The sequence below is a fragment of the Cercospora kikuchii genome, assembly GCF_019650295.1.
Source record: "Cercospora kikuchii DNA, contig_00005, whole genome shotgun sequence".
Taxonomy (NCBI): Eukaryota; Fungi; Ascomycota; class Dothideomycetes; order Mycosphaerellales; family Mycosphaerellaceae; genus Cercospora; species Cercospora kikuchii.
This window is the reverse complement of record NW_025408586.1, coordinates 597,762-617,830: the sequence shown is the minus strand read 5'-3', so window position 1 is coordinate 617,830 and position 20,069 is coordinate 597,762. Positions and strand designations below refer to the sequence as shown.

Here is a 20,069-nt window from a genome sequence, read left to right as displayed (position 1 = left end):
GGGAAATGAATGATTGGGACGATCAACGACGGCCGATTTGGGAGATATCATCTTGCGTCAAAAGTGCCTCGCACACAAATCACTACCAAGGCACGTCAGCGTCAACATAAAGCATAGTACTTTCAACTTCCGAACACAAAACACGATGAGAGAAGTTCTTACTACTGCAGGACTGTCATCATGCATTCCAACAGCTGCCAAACATGCGACTAGCAAAGCGAGCTGTCAACTTACGTACGCTTTCAAAGAACCCGATACACACAGGTGACCCTTTCGAACAATGGGTGCTCAACAAGCCACCTACTTCCCCAACCAAGAAAAAGCCGAAGCCCCTCCTATAGGATTCGCTTTCGTCTTCACAGTGCTCCCTCCAGGCGTCGTCGGCGTCGCCAAAGCACCCGAGTTCTCCTTCGTATTCTCTCTCGTGAGTCTCTCGTTACCAATCGTAGTGCTAATCCGTCTGCCTTCGTCAAAGAAGCGGCTCTTACTGCTCTCAGTGACAGGTGCAGGACTCGCTGTGCCGGAAGAAGAGGATGGAATAGGTGCGTTAGCGGCAGATACCGTCCTCGAAGCAGTTTTCGGTTTCAAGACTTTGATTCCTGTGTCCTTGCGCTGATATACGAGCTCGCGGTTCTTACCTGCGTTGGCCCAGTCGAGAGACCCACCGGCTGATGACGAGGGAGCGGCCGAAGCTGAAGTCGACCCATCACGGCGCCAACTGCTCCGGATGGCAGGAGTTGCCGCAGTAGATTTGCCAGCCGTCGTCGAAGTGGTGCCTGAGTCTGAAGAGGGTTCCTCGCGATCAGTCTTGGTATTCAGCATCGCCAAGGAAGGGCGAGCAGGAATGACAGGGCGTGAATCAGAGTCGGAGCCAGTTGTGCCGGACTTGAATAAGTCACTATTGGCGCCTGTTTCTGCTGCTACAATGCCAGGAGGTCTGTATTTGCCGGGCGGCGGACTCGCTGCCGCAGACGACACAGAAGCCGTGCTGCTACCACGCCCTAGCCCATTGAGGTACGGGGGCCGCTCTGGTGTTACGACCCGTGCTTTGGAAGTGTTGACGCCAGCTCCGGGTAGCGACCCACTAGTGACATGCAGTGAATTGAAGGCTGCTTCGTTCTCGGGCCGTGATAGTGGTATGCTCAGCTTGCTTCGCTCGTCATCGTACAGCGTCATGCTGTTCGACGAAAACAGGATATCCGCATTGTGTGCACGAAGAACATCGCTTCCGATGAAGATCTGTATTGACTTGTCGTTGTCGTCTTGCGTCACTTGTTCAATCACGCGAAAGTCGACCCGGAGCGAAGGTAGCTGTGGTGCAGGACTGCTTGACCTGGAAGAAGCAGGGTGAGGCACAGCCTCTGGAAAGTAAATGGGTAGCTCCACTGTCCGATAGCCTTCCTCGTGAGCAACGATGACATCCTCGAAGCCCAATTTTTGAATGAGTCGCAAGTCCAGGAATGATTTATATGATCCTGTACACACTGCAGCATACAGCAGAGCATCATGCTTGAAGTTCGTGTTCATCCAACACCGTATGATAGCAGGAACAGCGCCTAACAGTAGAAGCCCCGGAGCCAGGCCTGGTGCTTCAGAGGGCGATCGTGCAGAATCCAGTCCATAAGCAGCAGTATCCAAGTTGAGGCTACTCGCACGACCGGAAGCTGCAGAGCGCATTGAGTGCACCGAGCTGGCACGTCCTTCCGACTTATGTGACGAAGTTCGCTCGGTCATCTGCAATCCTCCCAATCCGCTCCCTGTCCTAGAAAAGAAATCCATAGAAGGCCTCGAAGAATGCGAAAAGTGGTTCTGATTTGCGCTCTCATCGAATCGTACACTGTTCGCCCTCGAAGTAGCGCCTAGGGCTCTACTCCGAGGCTCCTCTTCGGCATCCAAGTGGAGGCTGCTCATGAGGTTATTGGCCTCGTCGTCGAAACCTGCGAAACGATCTGCAGCAGGCTGCTGGAGCGGCCCTGCAAAGTCGTCAGTTCATGCCTCTCACAGCCCGCTATCGAGATATGGAGAACGTACCGTGTTGCGGCGTCCCACTCAGCACACTCGGAAAAGGCGACTGGTTCCCCCATACGCTCTTCATCCGAGCATCGTCGTCCTGTTTCCTCTCCAGCCTCGCTATCCTCTCGGCGTGTTCCGCCTGTATCTGCTGCACACGAACCAGATCGTTTTGGGCCCTCCAGTGGTCGCCGTTGTTGCCACCAATGATGCCCGTAGTGCTGCTGTTGTTATTGATGTTGAACGACGGGGTAAAAGACTGGCTTTGCGGATCCATCGCAAGATGGAGACCACATCCGACCCGGCTGCGGACAGCACAACCTCTGGCACGCTGGCCGCAAAATGCTCTGCCCTCAGGTATGCGATCCCTCTTGCCTCAACTCCTGGCCACGTAGTGTACTCGTGGCTTCTCCTTCCCTTCTACTACCGTGGCCACACGGCCGGCGCCGTGGTGCGCTTGATGATTCTACGCCACAGCTGCGCTTTCCCAGGCTCTTGGATCTTTTCTCCGTTGATATCGTATGCTCGCACTGGTCTAATGCTTTGTTCGACGGTGCAGGAGAAAGGCCGAATCGTGTTGCAGGGATATACTCGGTGTCGAGTCCACTCGAAGGCAATCGTGGCAGTTCACGGTAACCGGATTCGCGAATAAGCTGATGGTATTATGCGCCCTACTCTCCCCGCAAATCGCGTGGTCGCTGTTCAGAGTGCAAGGAGTGTGTTCGCCGATCGTTGGAAGTGGCCGCCAAAATATGACGAGACGGGAGATTCAGAGTTTGGCACACGAAACTCGAGGCAAGTAGAGCCGCTGCGGGACTGGGATGGTGACGATTGCAGTTTGTCAAGGACTTTGCGCAAACGATATGTGCATGTGTTTCGAGGAGACGTGTCGATGGTTTGCGCTTTCACCAAGAGAGAGAGTCCATGATGAAGCTTCGACGCTAAATGGGGAACGCTAGCAGCCACCACTCACGTGTCGAAGCGGGAACGTGAATGCATCCTGCATGCGATCGCCGTGCGGGAACCATCATGTGCAACAGCCACGTTATGCTCGTGATGCTCCACAAGGCTATTCCCCAGGAAGTAGACACAATCCACGCAGACCTGGGACTGCTCTGCCGAATCTTGCCAGTAGCCACACTGTGCGCATTGTCTTCCGTCTCGTTGTGTTGAGCTGTTGCGAAGAGTGTTTGTTAACCCGACAGAAAAGCGCAGAAGAAGTGTAGAATTGTACGCTACAGCCTACTCCAATACAATGCGTACTCCGTGCTCAAGCCCAGGACCTGCCCATGCCCAATTGATCATTCCACATTCTCATGTCTCGTAACGCCATCATCGTTAATTATTCATTTCACCTCCCCAATCAAGCAAGCACTGCAGGTTAATGCTCGATGGAATAGGAGGGATTTCGCTGCCGTACTAGTGTATAGTCGCCCCTTTTGCCAAATTTCACGAGTCGATGATGTCGAGAGGCTTGCCACCTTCCGAGAAAAACCAGAGCCCGACTGCGGTGAGAGCGACTGCAAACGCAAACATTGATCCAGTGAGGCTAGAATGTAATCAGTAAAGTGCAAATGAAAGAGCTGGCATGATCACATACATCGCAGAGTAGTTGGTCTTGTCAACTTTCTCAGCAGCCTGTCCCGCCGCTGCCTGCACTGTCTCCTTGATAGTCTGAGCCTTCTCTTGGATGCGCTCGATGACAGGATCACCCTGCTTTTCCTTCGTGGGTGTCATCGGTGGTGTGATGGGAGCCGCTGGTCGGCTATCCCCTTCTGCGACTGCGACCTGAGGCTTCTTCTTCGCACCTGCCAGCTCCTCTTCCTTGGCGTCCTCTGCCAAGCTAGGCAGGCTGGGAGAAGCTTTCACAGCCTTTGCAGAAGGAGAAGGAGAGGGCGAGTGGTCGTGCGTTTGATCTTCGGCCAACGACTTCTTGGTGCGAGCAATAGAATCAAGGATGCCCCTATGATCCGTTGGGAAATGCTCAAGTCCGGGTTCGTTGGGATCCGCCTAAGATAGTGTCAGTATGCGAGTGTCAACGTGTCTCCAAAAGCATGATTCGGCTCACTTCTTGTGGTATCGAGTCTCCGCTGTGCTTTCTACGGCCCAGCAAAGGCGACTTGTCCAGGTGATCTTCGTGCTTTTGGTCATCAATGGCTGTGCTCTCGTGATGGAACAAAGGTGATACCGCCTCGTGCAGAGGAGAGGCAGACTCATGAGGAAGGAGTGGGCTTTGTTGCTCATGCTCGGGTTCATCGTCGTGCTTTTCGGACGACGTGGCTGGTGATAGCGTTTCGTGTGCAAAGAACGGCGCCTGATGCTCTACACCTGGAGTGGCAGGAGGGGCATTGCGTTCCGATTGTAGTAACGGCGAAACAGGTGGACGCTGGTTGGCACTCTCGTGCGGCATCAATGGGACGCCGTGATCATGTACCGAGTCCGTTCGATCGTGTTGAGGCTGGCCAGGCTTCACAGTGACCAGATTGTTCTTGTTGCCCATGCCGTCGTCGACCTGTGGCTCATGTTCGTCACACACCCACCAATCTCCTGGACCGAGACGCAGCTTGTACTGATATTCGCCCTCTTGCACATTGAAAGTTTTGGAAAACTTGTACTCTCCGCCTTCATTCTTGGTGCCCTCCATCTCGATTGGCTCCCATTGTGGGTCACTGAGGGACGTTGCGATGTAGACAGGCGGCTGAAGACCTGGCGATGTGTACTCGATCGTGACGGGAATGGTCATGGCGACGGCGCCTGGGGTGACAGTCCGAGCAGGAGCTTTGGGGCCAATCCAGGACGGGCGAAGACTGACAAGGGGCCGGAGTGCTTCGACAACTTTGGTTACGGGTGCTTGGACAATGGCATCGATGGAAGACTGCGGGGAACTGGTGGGGTTATCCGATTGCTTCGAGGTCATGTTAGTGTAGGTCGCTGCTGATGACGAGGCTATCCGAAGGAGAATGTGTTTTGGTGAGAGTTGAGGATGGCGGAAAGAGCTTCCTCGACTGGAATCGCAGGACTGCTCTGGCACAACTCGCGGCGCAGGTGTAGCAGGCAAGTGTCGTGTGCTCGCGGGGATGGGCGGAGGAATTGCTTGATCGTGAGCGTGACTTGGGAACAATCAATGGCGTACCTGTGGTCTGTTTGTCACGCGAGATCTCGCGCGGCCTTGACAGGGAAGGCGTCCGCGGGCGAGTGCTTGGGCGGAGTAAGTACTATTGAGGACCTGCCTGCGTGTAGAGGGATGTGAAGATGAGTACAGAGCTATCGATGTCGATGATGGAGGTAGAATGCATGTCTGTCACCGTACCACTGCCTTGTTGAACCACAGACTTGCTTTGGAGCCCTGCGCGGTCGCTTCATGAACCGAGCATGCCACGAACCATGGCACAGCTGGGCCGTTGCCTCAACCATCCTTGTCCGTCCATGCGTTGAGCGCACTGCAGTCCTGCCATGCACGACACTCCTCCGTCTCCTCCTCTTCATCCTGCTCCTGCTCCTGCTGCGACGGAACCCGGCGGCACGCACAGCGCGTTCACTCGTCGGTGCGACACCCGCGACGCTCGAATGGAATGCCATGGTATGGCATCGGAGATCGTGTCAGACCACACGCCCAGGCACGCCGACAACGTTGCCCGTGACGCTTCGATGACCCCATCCGTGGCGTTGGAACGGCCAAGGTGAGCGAGCAGTTTGCATGCGAGTTGTGAGGTCGACAAGGATCAACGTGCAGAAGGCCCGTTCCATGTGGCGCTAGACCTGCAAAATCTCCACACTCTACACCCCATCCTTCAACACTTGCCCTCTCGCCACAGACGAGCACAGTACACGACAAGCCTGTCAAGCTCCTGGAACTTGTCGTTCTGTTCGAATTGAGCTCTGCTCAGTCTCACGCTGATGGGAAACCTCCAAGCACAACCTTGAATATAGACCAGGCGCAGTTGCCTTGGATTATCGGCAAGCTGGACCTGGGAGTTGACAGCGAAACTGGCACTCAGCAACAGAGCATCGTTCAGCGGCCGCAGACCCCATCAGCCTTGCCCCAGTGCGATATTTTCCAGCAAGCCTCCATTCTACGTTCGTCCTGCCTCGGTCGTCAGGGGCTGCAGACGAGACTGGACGCCGTTACTCGCGCGTTACGGCAACAGTTCCGACCCTCCCTGCTCTGGGTTGACATCCCTTCGCCAAAACGCTTGCCCGCTCCGAGCATCTCACAACGTATATTTCCTTTGAATCATGGTCGATTCAAGGCGTGATGAATTGTGATATTGGCCATCATAAGCAACAATCCGATCAAGAGCACTACTCCGCCGCGCATAAGATGGTGGCACCCGATGATGCAGCTGACATTTGCTGATGACAGATATTTCGGATGCACGCCTATGACAGATTGGTACAGGTGCATTTCTCGACCACTTGGAACATATAATGAGGCTCCCCAGGCGGCCTTGCCGTTGTAGCTGACCGCTGTTCTTCACACTCGACAGCTTCGCGGTCGCGGCGACGTTGCCAGAAACTGTCGGCTTGAACAGGAGAAACGCTGCTCGGTGCCGTTTCCCAGCCATTCCTTTGTCCCTGTACCCTCTGTGTACATGTATATGTACTCGGTCGTTGCGCGTCGACCCAATGCAACCTTTCCCTCCGACTTCTGAGCTCATGCTGCTTACTTGTGACATTCATTGACCGCTTGCCTTTTGCCGTCGGGGGAGCCGAGGAGTCTTGCTGACTTCTCTTCACTCATTTGGCCTGCTATAAGAAAAGCGTTTGTCGCTTCGGCATTCTTTTGAAGATCGATTTTCACCCACACAATGGCAACAATGGCAGGCAAGATGGAAGAGCATTCAGCTCCAGAGCAGCTTGACGTCGAAATCATTCCAGGTACCGAGGTCATGAAAGACTTTGGGGACATCCATTTCGCGCATGCTGGCGGTGCCGACACAGGCTCAGTGTATGCAGAACCATGCGAAATGACCATGAGCGTCTTAGCTGACATTTCGATAGCCTCGTTCCGCAGCCTTCGAATAACGCCAACGATCCACTGAATTGGAGTACGACGTGGAAGCTCATTGTTGCAATCTCGCAACTACTCTACGTCTGGGTGTTAGTCTGCACCGCCCTCTCTCTGGCGCCACTATTCCCCTTCCTGGGCCAGGAGTTCCACCTAGACCAGCAACAACTCTCGCTACTCACCGGACTCAACGTGATCACTCTTGGCTTCGCCAATGTCCTGATCGTTCCGATCTCCAACATCTTTGGTCGACGACCCACGGCCATCTTCTTCGGCGTTCTGGTCGTCCTCACCAACATTTGGCAGGCGCTTGCCTCGAGCCATCAAAGTCTGTTAGCGGCTCGTGCGTGCAATGGCATTGTTGCGGCAACAAGCGAAACGATTATGGTTCAGACGATTGCGGACATGTTCTTCCTCCATGAACGAGGGACATGGATGGCAGCGTATTTCACCTTTTACTTCTCGGGAGCCTTCCTCGGACCTATCATGGCTGGTACCATTGGCAGTCATCATGGCTGGCGCAGCTTCTTCTGGCTCTCGACTGCCCTAACCGGCTTCGTCACTCTTCTGCTTGTATTCTGCTACCCAGAGACAAAGTACCATCGAGCGAGTCCTCGCACATCTCAGCCTCCAAAGGTCGATGACGATCAGTCAAAAGCACAAGGAAGAGTTGTCGACTCAGAGGTGAACAGCAATGACGACGCTGTGTCTGGACAATACATTCGCAAGGGTCGTCCTGACAAGTCCCAATTTGCGCCCTTCACCAAACCAGACAGTCGATGGATGAGCTTCGTTATTCGAGACATCACCACGCCCATCATTGTCTTCTTCAACCCGTAAGTCCATGTAACACATTTTCACCCTTGTATTGTACACTGACCGTCCTCAGAATCGTCTTCTGGTCCGCCCTCATGCTCGCCGGCCCCGCCGACCTCCTCCTCCTCTTCAACCTCACCGAATCCGGCCTCTTCAGCTCCCCAGCCTACGGTTGGAGCCCCGAAGCAGTCGGCTACTCCAACTTCGCCTTCTTCGTCGGCGGCCTCTGCGGCCTCATCACCTCCGGTCCCCTCTCAGACTGGTGGGCCCGAAAAATGACAATCAAAAACAACGGAATCCGTGAAGCAGAAATGCGACTCCCAGCACTCTTACCTTACTGCTGCTTCTTCATCATCTCCCATGTCGTCGGCGCCGTAGGCTATCAACGCCACTGGCCCTGGCAAGCCATCATCGTGTGCGGCTTCGGATTCTCGGGATTAGCTGTGACTTCTATCCCTTCGATTGCGATCGCGTACGCGATTGATTGTTATAAACCTATTTCTGGAGAAATTATGGTCGTTGGAACGGTCTTGAAGAATGTTTTGGGTTTCTGTCTCAGTTATTGGGTTTTTGATATTATGGCGAGGGATGGTTGGACGATGGTTTTTATGATTCAGTTTGCGGTTTCGATGCTGCCGGTTGTGTTGACTGTTCCGCTTTATTATTATGGGAAGAGTTTGAGGAGGTGGACGAGGAATTCGGAGATTCATCGGATGGAACTTATGATTTAGATGGGGTTTGATGGGGTTGGGGTTGGAAGAAAGAGGGATTTTATGATGTTGCAGAGTAGATGGGATATGGTTGACGTGTCTCGGATAGCTCTTCGTATGCTGTGTTCGTACCATTTAACGCTCACTTGCCACTGCATTACAAATTTCACTCGAGACCAACCTGAGAACGCAAGAGAACCTTTGTTCTTATGGGAAACGAGCAAGCTCTTCGGGTAGGATTTGGAGTTGAATATGATTCAAGTTATGTTCTCGATTTGTACTCCATCTATACAATTTATCTTTGCTCATTATCAATCCATAGAGTAGGGATGGCATCGGTGCTCCTCATGCTAAACAAAAGCCACCACACTCTGTGAAATGCTCGTGGGTGGGAAGGGGGGCTATCGGTCTCCGTCATACGGTCTGATTCTACTCCATGCTGTGTTGTTTCAGCGCAGACTACTGAGGCTGCGGCCGTCCAGGCATGACCTGAGCACTCGGGCTGTGTCTGTTCTCTGTCCTCTGCTTTTTCAGAGCTTGTGCAATCTGGTTGTCCTCGGCTTTCCTCTTTGTCCCAGCATGTGTGCCTGAGCTCGACTCATGCTCGGTCTTTTGCTTCTTCGCAGTTTGTGAATCTTGCTCGTCTTCGGCCTTTCTCTTCTTCGCAGCTGTTGAGCCCGAACTCTGCTCGTGCTCGGTCTCTTGATTCTTCGCCGTCGGTGCTTCTCGCTCGTCTTCGACGTTTCTCTTCTTCGCAGCCAGTGGATTAGAACTCTGCCCGTGCTCGGTCTGTCGCTTCGTCGCAGCCTCTGCCTCTCGCTCTTCTTCGGCTTTTCTCTTCGTCGCAGCCCGTGCCTTCAGCACTTCTACTTTCTCGAGCTCCCTCTGCAGCTTTGCGCTCTTCTCTGCCGTCCGCTCGAGCTCCTTCTTCAACTTTGCCTCCCGCTCCGCCTTCAACCGCTCAAACTCCCTGTGTGCTTCAATCGCCTCCTCTCTCCGTACACCGTCCAGATCGCAATGGTAAGGAAGAGTAACAGTGTTGAACTCCATGGTGAAGCCCAATCTATCACCGCCATCCCCCTTTCGGATCGCGTCATGGAAGGAGACCGTGACCCATACAGACTTGTCTGCTTTCAGATCCCCGGCATACCACATCATGCAATCCGATTTGGTCAGACTCTCGAAAGCCTTGATGAAATTCAAATCCTCTATGCGGCGCACCAGATAGGGTCGCTTGTAGACATCATGCAAAGCCTCCACGTGTGGCAAGTTGTATTCAGGAATTTCAGCGCCCAGGTCAAGGTAGCCTTCAATACCCAAGTGCAAGAATTGAGTCTCGATATCGACGCAACTTCGCAGGTCGTGGTAGACTTCATAGCTGGTGTTCGACCAAATGCCCTCCAATAATGCTGGATCATGTGATGGGTTGCGAAGATGAGCGAAGATGGTCAGAAAGTGGGCATCAGCAACAGAGTACTCGATCACCAATCCGCGCTCTTCGATCAACCTCTCCGCTCTGGTGTGCTTCAGTGCTGCAAAAGCAATGTCATGGTTGAAAACATTTCTGAGGTGGATCTCATCATATCCTGCGGGCGCAGTGTGCGGCGTTGGCGGAATGTCGAAATGGAGGGCATCATACTCGGGATCGCTCCGCAAGGTCCGACTTTCCTGGATTGTTTTCTTTACTAGGAACTCTCGGAGATTGATGTCCTTGACACGGTTGGTTCGTGCTTCCGGGTGATCGAGAGCTCGTTTGACGTATGAGGAGAAGGCGATCTCTTGGAAACCGTTGCGGAACGAAGTGCCACAGAAGTTAGCTCGGGACAATTTGCGAACCTCTTCGAGTCCACCAACTCCTCCGGATTGTGGAGTTGAGCAGCTTGCGGCGCCGAAGGTTGAGCGCTGGCCAGGCACGTCACTGACTCCCTCAGCAGAAGCAAAGCTTTCCTCTGCTGTCGACATTATGTTGGTAAGACGAGGGCGCGCTGCGGTAAGGTCGTCGCGTTTGACAGTTGAAGTCGTTGTCAACTGGTTGCAGAATGACTGCGCTAGCGCGCCGTAACTGCCGGCGCTGCTCTGTGCGTCACTGGCGTGGGTGAATGGTGTAAGTGCCAAAGCCTAGATACCAGTGTCACCTGCACAGAAGTCGAGGTGGAAGATGGAGGCGAGTTGAAGGTCGCGAAGGGCATCGAATGAGTAACCAAGAAGTGAGCTCTTCGATTCCGCCTGGTACCACTGTGTGACCTCACTTGTCCTGATCGATGCAGGTCGCATGTGAAGATTGTGCCCGACCGGTCGATACTGTCAACAACGAGCTTGAGTTCGACATCAGTCACTGAAAAAGTCCGCCGCGAGCTCAGCTTTGTGGCGCGAAAGTACGCGCCCATGGATGAGGCGAAGGGCCTCCGAGACTCAGCGCTGTCGCCGCAATTTCTCTCTTCACGGCCTCATCGTCCGGCAGGTAAGCTCTTGCTACCCTCAACAATCTCCGAGCTTCATACTCGTTGCCAAGCTCTTTTGATGCGACTGCAGTCCGGTAATAAATCTTTCCCATCTGCGCAGCCCCCGGAAATTCTCGCACAGCTTCGTCTTCAGGAGCCAAAAGCTCAGCATTCTCTGTGTGTATCGCATCTCGCAGCATGTTAATCGTCCGCATTCCCCAAAAATGGCACAACCACCATTCTTTCATCCTTAGGTATACTTCACACGTATTCGCCACGAGTTGTATTCTAAGCATCAAGCGCTCCGTTTGTCCGTTCTTTCCGGTGTACGGTTCTTCTCGCAGCTCTCGCGCAAAGAATGCATCAGCGTGAATGTGGCGTTGTTTCCCCTTCACCACAATGTGCATCGCTTTCCACGCAGCGTTGTACAGTTTCAGCGCGCCTTGGAAATTGCGTTTTGCCAGCTCTGCATTCCCTTCGAATTTTAGCCTTGTGGCCTCCCGCAAGCAATGCTCCGGACTGTGGTAAGGCTGGGCTTGCAATCTTCTCAGCTGCTTTTCGACATTCGGAGATGGCCGTAGTTTTCCGGTAAATACTGTCCCATCCTCCCTCGACACAGCATTCAAGTTCTTGATCACACCAAACGGCAGCAGTAACTTCCTCTGCAAGGCTTCTGACATTTTCTTCTCCTCACCCTCCAGACGATACGGATCTCGCAATTCTAGGATCAACCGCAAGTGCTCATTGAGGCCCGGGTGCGTAAGACCTGAATACATCCACATCTCCGCGAACTTGTCCACATCGTCTGCCAAAATGACAAATTTCTGAACGTCCCATTGCAAACTCGAATGCTGCGGAGCATCGATACTCATCACCATAACATGCTTATCGAATTTTGCAGCTTTGTCTTCGGCGATTATGATGGGCACGTGGCCTTCGGTCGCTACATGGTTGCGTGCCTCGGGCCATGGGGTTTCGATACGGACGAATTGATTTAGGTCGCGAAAGACTTTGCGGGCTTCGATGTAGATGAGACGGTTCGTGAGGAGGAGCTGTAGGGCGGGAGCATATTTGTACGTGATGTATTCGTCCGAGTGCACAATGCGGCTCGCGGCGGGACAGAGAAGGAGACGGTAGATCTCCTCGCGGACCTCGGGTGGCAAAGACAGCAAGTGCGTTCGTGGGAGAGCTTCTACAGATGCCATTTTGTGTTGCCTTTACGGCTCGTGAGAAGGTGTAGTGGAAGTGGACAAAGAATAGCAGACAGTGTGCGATAGTGAAGAAGTAGTTCGACGTCACGGATTATGCTGTGATCCCTGCCCGCGGGGCCTGGGGTAAGAAAGTGCTTCCGGCAATCGGATTGCCGGTCGTGCTGGCCAAATTTTGACGTAGCTTGCCATCAATCTCTTTTTCATTCGTCGAGAACATCTTTGTCACATCTTCCATCATTTCTCGGATGCTGTATGGACGAGCGACTGGCTTCTGTCCCTGCTAGAGCACAATTACACTGCAATTAGCCGCTCGAGCTTTGCAAGGAAAGCCACAGCTTCGCGCTATGCACCACTCGCTCCCTGCCCTCGTCGCTTCTACAAGAGTATAAACCTCAGCCGAACTACGCCGAATACCGTCCATCGCACCCATCTTGCCGCTGGAGGGTACGCAGAGCTCTGCATCGGGACTGGCTGATATGCTGCATCAAATTGCTCTTGCGAGTGAATTTCGCATCGCAAAGAAGACATGTGACCGTCCGCTCGGGATCCTTCTCTCTCACATGCCGCCTGTAGTTCTCGAAAGAGGAAAATCGGCGTCCATTGCAACCATGCTCATAGCAAATGGGTTCTGATGGAGTTTGCGTCGATCTGCGAACACTGGTATTATCCTCAAGCTGGTTGTCTTGCAAGCTGGTGAGGAAAGCTTGCAGCAGCTCAGCGTCTGTCAAGCTCGCCAGACTGGCCAGAGCTCTTTCCGCTGCTGAAGCATGTGCCGATGTTGTGGCTTGCCCACTGGTTTGTTGCGCGGTCGTACACGCTGCTTCTGGCTCATATTGTTGGTTTTGACTGTCCCAAGCTGACCATTGTGTAAGATTGGTTCCATTGTCCATATACGCAGATTGCCGTGAGGCTCGGCCAGGTGCACGTCCGCAGAACTGCATTTGAGAGGTGGAAGCATTTTTTGATGCCATGTGGTCGCCTCGAGCCATGGGCAAGGTTGTTTGGTACAATCTTCCCTTCAAAAAGTGCTCCGTTCGGTCATCGATCGCAAGAATCCAAGCAATGCTCTTTGCACTCCATGGAGCTTCGATTTTGTTGCATGCCGAGCAGAGACGCCAACCTTCCTGCTTGTATGCATCCTTCCCAGAAGGCACGATTGGCAAAAGGCGAAGGATCCGATAGTCGCCGTGTAAATGCAGCTCAAGCAACTCGCATGGGCTTCTATGTTGGGTTTACCTTGTGGGATTCATCACTTCCAGCATGGCATCTTCATGCGTCCATCGATCGATCATCAGAAGACGATGGGTGCATGGCTATAATACTAAAATAAGCTTCGCTTGTCCTCGGCTGTCCGCCCCGGCACATGAAAAGGCTTGCTTAAGCTTGACTGTTCTTATCCTGCACTTCAACATCAGTCCTGTGGCATATACCACTGCCAAGGGCTGCTCAAGACCGCAGCTGCTCAAATTTTCGAGAACTCGCTCGCGCTCGTTACTTTGACCGCAATGCACATGCTCTTTCTCAGTTCGATGTCTCTCGCCCGCGAGCGGCAAATTCTTAAGCTTTTGTCGCCTCGCTGTGCCTCCAACAAGCAGCAAACACTAAACAGAGATCTGCATATGCGTCGGTCCCGCGAGACAGTCTCCGCCGGAGTGCCAAGCCAACAAAGTCTTAGACGGCACCAAGCTATTAGCAAAGCATGCAAGAGTGTGCGGCTATTGAGACGAAGTCAAGAGATCGACCAGCAAGTGATGGCCTGATTCGTGGAACAGACGCTCTCGCAAAGCTATGCGAGCCAAGAACGCAGAAGCTTCGTGAGCTAGCGGGTGCAACTGTCCTTCCACTAACACTGCGGAAGGATTTACCCCCACGATCCATGGCGCCCATCTTCTGATGTCACCTCAAACTTATTAGCGAATATCAGAATAGAACTAACGATGATGGCAGCCGAATTGTTGGACATCTCTGTTGCACGTTCAAGCTCTCTGGCTTTGTGGACAGCGTAGGAAAACACACAACAGCCAAACGATTTATTCGCTCATCTTTCCGACCAATCATCAGAAGAACCGTCATGGGCAATAGCGTGTTTCTCGCAGCGCTCTGGCTAGTGCCTTCCTCCATGGCTGTTTTCAAGTCAGTATTCGAATTCGGAACCAGTGTTGGACGAGCTGACGTTCAACAGCCCAGATGAGCTTCCACCGCTGCCATCTCCAGTCTTGAACAACACAATGATGAACATTACGTTCTCAGATCCACGCGCGGCAGACTGTGGTCGTTCGCCAGACATGGCAAGCGAAGCTGCCACAATCATTGTCCGCATCGGGGGCTACGATGAGCCGGTGTGCATGGACCTTGACGATGTCTTCCAAAATCCCAACATAACCTACGCACTACCGAGTGACCCTCCTCCTTCGGCAATGCAATTCGACGGAGTGAGATACAGTCTCCTCAACTCATCAGGTAGTGAGGCGCCATCGTGGTCTCCCGATACTTTCAACTACAGCCAGATCTTTTACACGCAGCGGCGCGCGGACCCAAATCAGCAAGATACTGATTCGGAGAGACTTGGGAATCTATGGCTGCGCGTCTTCAGCGAACCTGGCTGCCCTGGGAACGGTACCAACGAAAGTGCCGGAAACTGGTATTCGTGGAATTGCGAGAATGAGGCTGGACTTTGCAGTACGCTGCCTTTCAGTGCCAAGAGCATACTGGTGTCAAGTCTCGAATTCGGCCAACATCCTGGCGATAGAGGTAGCTGCGTCAACGCTGTCATGTTTAACAAGGGTGTTAATGGGGCTGCGGGCGTGAGTAGTCGTATGGGACTTACGGTCATGGTATCTGCAGCTGTCGCGGTTTTGCTGGCTGTTTAGATGGTGATCAAGGTCACGAGATGATGATATCGGGGTTGGAAGAGAATATTGAGCTCTACTTTGATAGTGCCCATGAGAGCTGCGTCGTTGGAATTCACCAACATAAATACTGATTGCAGCGGCACTCCTAAACATGATTTGAGAAGGTAAGTCAGTCTCTTTGGGATTAGTCGATGATACATGCCAATATTGACATGCTAAAGCATTGTCTAGTTTGCTACAAATAATGAAGCGATGTCCGTGGGACGATAACCATTTATCAGCGAATCAGCGAATCATCGAATGAAAGACACCATTTTTGACGCCCGACCGTGAAAATCGTGCATGACCGAAGAAATCAGAATCGGAAAACATATTGCCATGAGAAGCAACAAATTGCGAAATAAATCTCAGCCTATCGATCCCCACTGTCTAATCGTTCAAGCAACCCACACGCTAAAATTGACAGAGCATAGTGAACTCTAAGCCCCGGCAACCTACAGCTTGCATCCTCCATTCGTGCAGAATTTATTCAGCTGGGAACGAGTGAAGCTGTTAGCGTATGCCACAACACAGCACAAACAGAAATCCCGACTCACGGGTACAAGTGTATGCACCGGGCGGGCAGACCGAAGTCCCGCAAGCCGGAACTTCGTATCCACATTTGCCTTTGCACTGCATCTGGTAATTCGAGCTAGCGCTGTCGGTCTCTTGGAAGTAACATTTCTCCGCGCAGTTCTCGGCTTCTTGGTAATCAGCATATGGTCATCACTGCGTCCAACTGTAGGAATCACATACGACTGCTCCACGGGCCAATTGGGTTTTCGCCGTCGACTTGGGCACCCTTTGAGCAATCCGGTACATCAGCTAGGACTGACCATGCGCAGATGGCGAGGACGAGAAGTTGTAGGCGGCGATGCATGTTGGGCTAAGTGAGGGTGGATGGGAGAAGGAACGAATGATGGGTATTCGAAAGTGAGATAGTTGTGAGAAAGTCGACGGGAATCGTAGTGCTCTTAAGATGTGAGGTTCAGTAGCATCCGAAGAATCGAGTGATGCATACGAGCTCAATGTTTGAGACTGTGGACCGAAGGAAGCATCCTTTGTTTAGCGTAGGCAGTGTGCTTTACTTAGCGTAGGCAAATCTATCTGTTTAGCGTAGGCAAAATTCCTCCTCGGCTTCCTTCGGGAGTTGATATAATGCTTTTTGGACTGCCGTTGTTCGTTGGTATTCCTTTTAGCAGGCCGACTCTCTCTGGTGAAGGATTCACTGTCCTTCCGGTCCATCAACTTCGCTACGAGATTTGTCACGATGCAATGCTACGTTCACCCGATCATGGAAGAACAAATCACAATGGCAAGATGAGGGAATATTGTAGAATGCCGAATATAAACCCCACGAGAGCCCACGAATAAGTGTCTCAGACCTTAGCACATTCAAGACATCAATCTCCAGGTTCAAGCCCTCCGCCAGCCTCAAAGCTACCTTCGATCTTCCAAAATGACGGACTTCCTCAATGCCGTGGGACTGGTCAGCGGCGTGCTTGGTATCATCAGCGCAAGTACCTCTCCGTACTGAGACCATGGATATCGATTGACTGGGTACAGTTCGCCAAGAGCAACTTTCCAGGCGACAATGGTCCAAACGGAGCTATCATCAGCGTCAAAGCAGGTCTTGCAGCTAACCTCACCGAGGCCGGTGGAGGCATCAAAGCGGTATATCTTGAGACAGACAAGCGAATTCGAGGCCCGCGTGCTGACTCACCGATAGGTCTACGCCTACGATGCTGACAATCAGTACCTCGGCGAGGGCAAGGGAGGCAGTGTGGCAGAAGGAGGCCTGTTCTCGAGCACTGTTGATCAGGGTGCTCCAGATACACAGGCTGACTTTGTGGATGTCACCTTCGACAATGATGCTGTTTGCGTCGCCTGGATCACTGTGAAGATGCATGATGGTAGTCCGGGCGGTGCTTGGACGGGTGATGTTGGGTAAGTCCTTGACTCCAAAATGCCCATACAATGGCATTTCCTGACAGTTGGTTCCCTTATAGCTCTTCCTGCGGCGAAACTTGGTATACGCAGACCCAAGAAGCCGGCAAAGACAAAGACGGCAATCCCTATGTGCCTCGTTGCACTTGGTTTGATGGCGATCACACCACTGGCTCACATGCCTCGATGAAATTCCGTACTCGAGCTTATGGCGAAAATGCCGGTGACACCATCTCCAATAATCATGCTTGTCAATCAACCATCTACGGAGTTGACAACACGCCTGTGGAAGGCACTCCGGCCAAACGCGATTTCTCGATTCGTCCACAATGGATGACGGAACAGCTGATCGTTTCAAGCATCGAGCAACACTCTGCAAAGGAGCTTTGCGAGTCTGCGACTTCCTGGGGTCCAGATTTCGTCGACTCGAAGGGACAATACTGCGATATGGGAACTAAGACGTTGACGCCACTTTGCTCGGCCGAGCAGATCGAAGGTTGCTTGACCATTGATGGCAACGCTTTGAAGAAGCGATCTTCTGTCGGGAAGCGGGAAGTTCATCTTGCAAAGAAGACTTACGATAGAGTGGTTCACTGGTAAGCTTGTGATGAAGGCAGAAAGGGGACCTGACCCCAAGGCAAGAGGAGGGCCGATGAGGATAGAGTTTTGTGCTGCGATGTCGCTTAGTCAGTCCTTGTTGATGAGATCGGTATGCAGCACGTCTGAAATTACATTGGTATCGAAGCAAAGCAATTTACAAAAGCTGTGACTGCCCTCAGCCCAAATCGGACATTGATCCGTGTCCCTAATTTCAGATCAGATACTTCGCACTTGGTCCCCCGGTGTGGTACATTCGTTTAGCTTCAAGCTAAGAGCGACGTGCATGAACGAGTGCCAAGTTATCAAAGGCGTCTAGTGGCTGCGACGCGGCAATGTGCCCTGTTGACCCCAGCTCTGATCGGAATGCTTTCGATTGCCGAGGCTTTGTTCGCTGAAATCAGTATATATCAAGGATACAGCTCGGCCAGGAACTCAAGAAAGCATCAGAAATCGTCTTGCTCTTTTGACAATGGAGAAAATAATCAAGCCATGGCTACTTGATCCGCCCACACCGTACGTCTTCAAGAATGCCAACATCCTCGATGTGACCAGTGGCGAGATCCTACCAAACGCTACTCTCATCATCAACGACGGAAAAGTGAGCAGGGTAGGCACAACGAGGGATGCCACACTGGAGCAAGATATACCACAAGGTTCGGCAATCCTGGATATTGAGGGAAAGTTTATCATGCCCGGCCTGATCGATTGCCATGTGCACATTGCGGTCACTCCCGGCTACAGCAGTCTGGAGTCATATAACAACATGAGTGAGCGAGAAAGCCTGATTCGACAACCCACGGTGCTCAAAGCCATGCTGCAACGAGGTTTTACCACAGTCAGGGATTGTGGTGGAGCAACGAGCGCCATGCGGGCAGCAATAGAAGAAGGTGTGCTACCTGGTCCACGCCTTTTTGTCGCAGGCAGAGCGTTGAGCCAGACTGGCGGCCACGGTGACATGCGAGGTCAACAAGACGAAAGGCCGTGCTGTGGAGGAGAGCTCTCCGGCATCTCGCGGATCGTGGATGGAGTTCCAGAGTGCTTGCGTGTTGCGCGAGATGAGATTCGCAAAGGCAGTGACTTTCTCAAGATCATGGGTGGGGGAGGCGTGGCCAGTCCAACGGATCGCATCGAAGACTTGCAATTCAGCGACGAGGAGATCAGGGCGATCGTTACTGTTGCCCAAAATGTTGACACCTACGTCACTAGCCACTGTTACACGCCACGAGCGATTCAGCAAGCCCTGAGACAGGGCGTCCGAGGGATTGAGCATGGCAATTACTTGGATATCGAGACCGCGAAGCTGATGAAAGAATCTGGGGCATTCTTGACGCCGACGCTTGTTGCGCATGAAATGGCTAAGCAGATGAACTTCTTTCCGGCCGCATCTGCGGACAAGAATCTTGCTGTGTACATGCGCGGCCTTGAAGCCATTCGCATTGCGACTGAAGTCGGGGTCACGGTATGTTATGGCTCAGATCTTCTTGGCCCCACGCATCTTGCCCAGTCTAAGGAGTTCGCAATCCGAAGTACAGTCCAGACGCCTCTTCAAATTATCCAGAGTGCGACGATCAACGCAGCGAAATTATTACAACGAGAAGACAGCCTTGGACAGGTGAAACAAGGATTTTTGGCCGATTTCCTTATTCTCCCGAACAACCCGCTAGAAAATCTCACAGCGTTGGATTCGTCCGGTACGGTAATTGTATTCAAGGATGGCAGACTGGTGAGCGGTGTTTTGGACCAGGATTCCAGATCTCGCATATAGCTCTCAAGATTACAGATAGTGCCGTTACTCGCTCTCACCAGATCTGCGAACTGTAGAGCTCGATCCTTCCAAGAATGAGGCAACCTCTGTTATATACGATTGATGGGCCCTACAAGCCGCAGAGTCGATTTCACCGAAGCTTTGAGCGCAAATTTTCAATCGTTCAACACAAGAGCGGGCTAGCACATCTTGTGGAAATAAATGTGATGCCGAAGCATTCCATCGGCCGAGGATCATGCTTAGGGTGTCAAAGTAGGTGAGAAACAGATATGTCATCCAGCTGTGGCCCGATGGCTGTGGTAAAAGTTTTGATAGCCACGGAGACCAGTTTCTGATGGGGAACAGTACCTCGAGCTGTCCGGTCATGGTTGCGTTGATGCCAGGGTCTAACAGGTTCGAGATAGCACACCGTAAGTGCCTGGCGCTAATTGATAACTCGGAATTATCTTTGGCGAACTTTGTAAAGCGCTCAAGGGCGCGATTCATAACACGAAGTGCTTTGTACGTCGAGAAATTGTTGTTGCCGGTGTGTGCGGTCGACATCTCAGTGGAAGCAGAGGCCATCAAATGTTGACCCTCATAGTTGCTATCTTTCATGGCTTGTTGTAACTGTCTGTAGTGTTAGCAAAGAATCACGTAGCAATAGAAAAATGAATCTACTTGCGCTAGA

General features: G+C 52.5%; 8 protein-coding genes across 8 annotated transcripts; 4 read left to right on the top strand and 4 right to left on the bottom strand.

The window, feature by feature from the left end:
* Window positions 1–300: 300 nt before the first annotated feature.
* Window positions 301–2,287, bottom strand: CKM354_000802500 (uncharacterized protein; the record flags this gene model as incomplete). Its single annotated transcript, XM_044803391.1, has 2 exons — window positions 301–1,973; window positions 2,032–2,287. The coding sequence occupies 2 exons, from the start codon at window positions 2,285–2,287 to the stop codon at window positions 301–303; spliced, it is 1,929 nt and encodes a 642-aa protein (XP_044659326.1).
* A 1,172-nt stretch (window positions 2,288–3,459) lies between these two features.
* CKM354_000802400 (uncharacterized protein) lies at window positions 3,460–4,927 on the bottom strand (the record flags this gene model as incomplete). Its single annotated transcript, XM_044803390.1, has 3 exons — window positions 3,460–3,559; window positions 3,611–4,020; window positions 4,079–4,927. The coding sequence occupies 3 exons, from the start codon at window positions 4,925–4,927 to the stop codon at window positions 3,460–3,462; spliced, it is 1,359 nt and encodes a 452-aa protein (XP_044659325.1).
* Window positions 4,928–6,818: 1,891 nt separating this feature from the next.
* Window positions 6,819–8,565, top strand: CKM354_000802300 (uncharacterized protein; the record flags this gene model as incomplete). The annotated part of the gene is made up of 3 exons (XM_044803389.1): window positions 6,819–6,958; window positions 7,012–7,854; window positions 7,908–8,565. 3 exons carry the CDS (start codon window positions 6,819–6,821, stop codon window positions 8,563–8,565), a joined length of 1,641 nt encoding a protein of 546 aa, XP_044659324.1.
* A 438-nt stretch (window positions 8,566–9,003) lies between these two features.
* CKM354_000802200 (uncharacterized protein) lies at window positions 9,004–10,506 on the bottom strand (the record flags this gene model as incomplete). Its single annotated transcript, XM_044803388.1, has 1 exon — window positions 9,004–10,506. One exon carries the CDS (start codon window positions 10,504–10,506, stop codon window positions 9,004–9,006), a length of 1,503 nt encoding a protein of 500 aa, XP_044659323.1.
* Window positions 10,507–10,900: 394 nt separating this feature from the next.
* On the bottom strand, window positions 10,901–12,190 carry CKM354_000802100 (uncharacterized protein; the record flags this gene model as incomplete). The annotated part of the gene is made up of 1 exon (XM_044803387.1): window positions 10,901–12,190. One exon carries the CDS (start codon window positions 12,188–12,190, stop codon window positions 10,901–10,903), a length of 1,290 nt encoding a protein of 429 aa, XP_044659322.1.
* Window positions 12,191–14,267: 2,077 nt separating this feature from the next.
* Window positions 14,268–15,066, top strand: CKM354_000802000 (uncharacterized protein; the record flags this gene model as incomplete). The annotated part of the gene is made up of 2 exons (XM_044803386.1): window positions 14,268–14,329; window positions 14,379–15,066. 2 exons carry the CDS (start codon window positions 14,268–14,270, stop codon window positions 15,064–15,066), a joined length of 750 nt encoding a protein of 249 aa, XP_044659321.1.
* A 1,480-nt stretch (window positions 15,067–16,546) lies between these two features.
* On the top strand, window positions 16,547–17,634 carry CKM354_000801900 (uncharacterized protein; the record flags this gene model as incomplete). The annotated part of the gene is made up of 4 exons (XM_044803385.1): window positions 16,547–16,603; window positions 16,654–16,761; window positions 16,817–17,034; window positions 17,097–17,634. The coding sequence occupies 4 exons, from the start codon at window positions 16,547–16,549 to the stop codon at window positions 17,632–17,634; spliced, it is 921 nt and encodes a 306-aa protein (XP_044659320.1).
* Window positions 17,635–18,103: 469 nt separating this feature from the next.
* CKM354_000801800 (uncharacterized protein) lies at window positions 18,104–19,399 on the top strand (the record flags this gene model as incomplete). Its single annotated transcript, XM_044803384.1, has 1 exon — window positions 18,104–19,399. One exon carries the CDS (start codon window positions 18,104–18,106, stop codon window positions 19,397–19,399), a length of 1,296 nt encoding a protein of 431 aa, XP_044659319.1.
* Window positions 19,400–20,069: the final 670 nt, after the last annotated feature.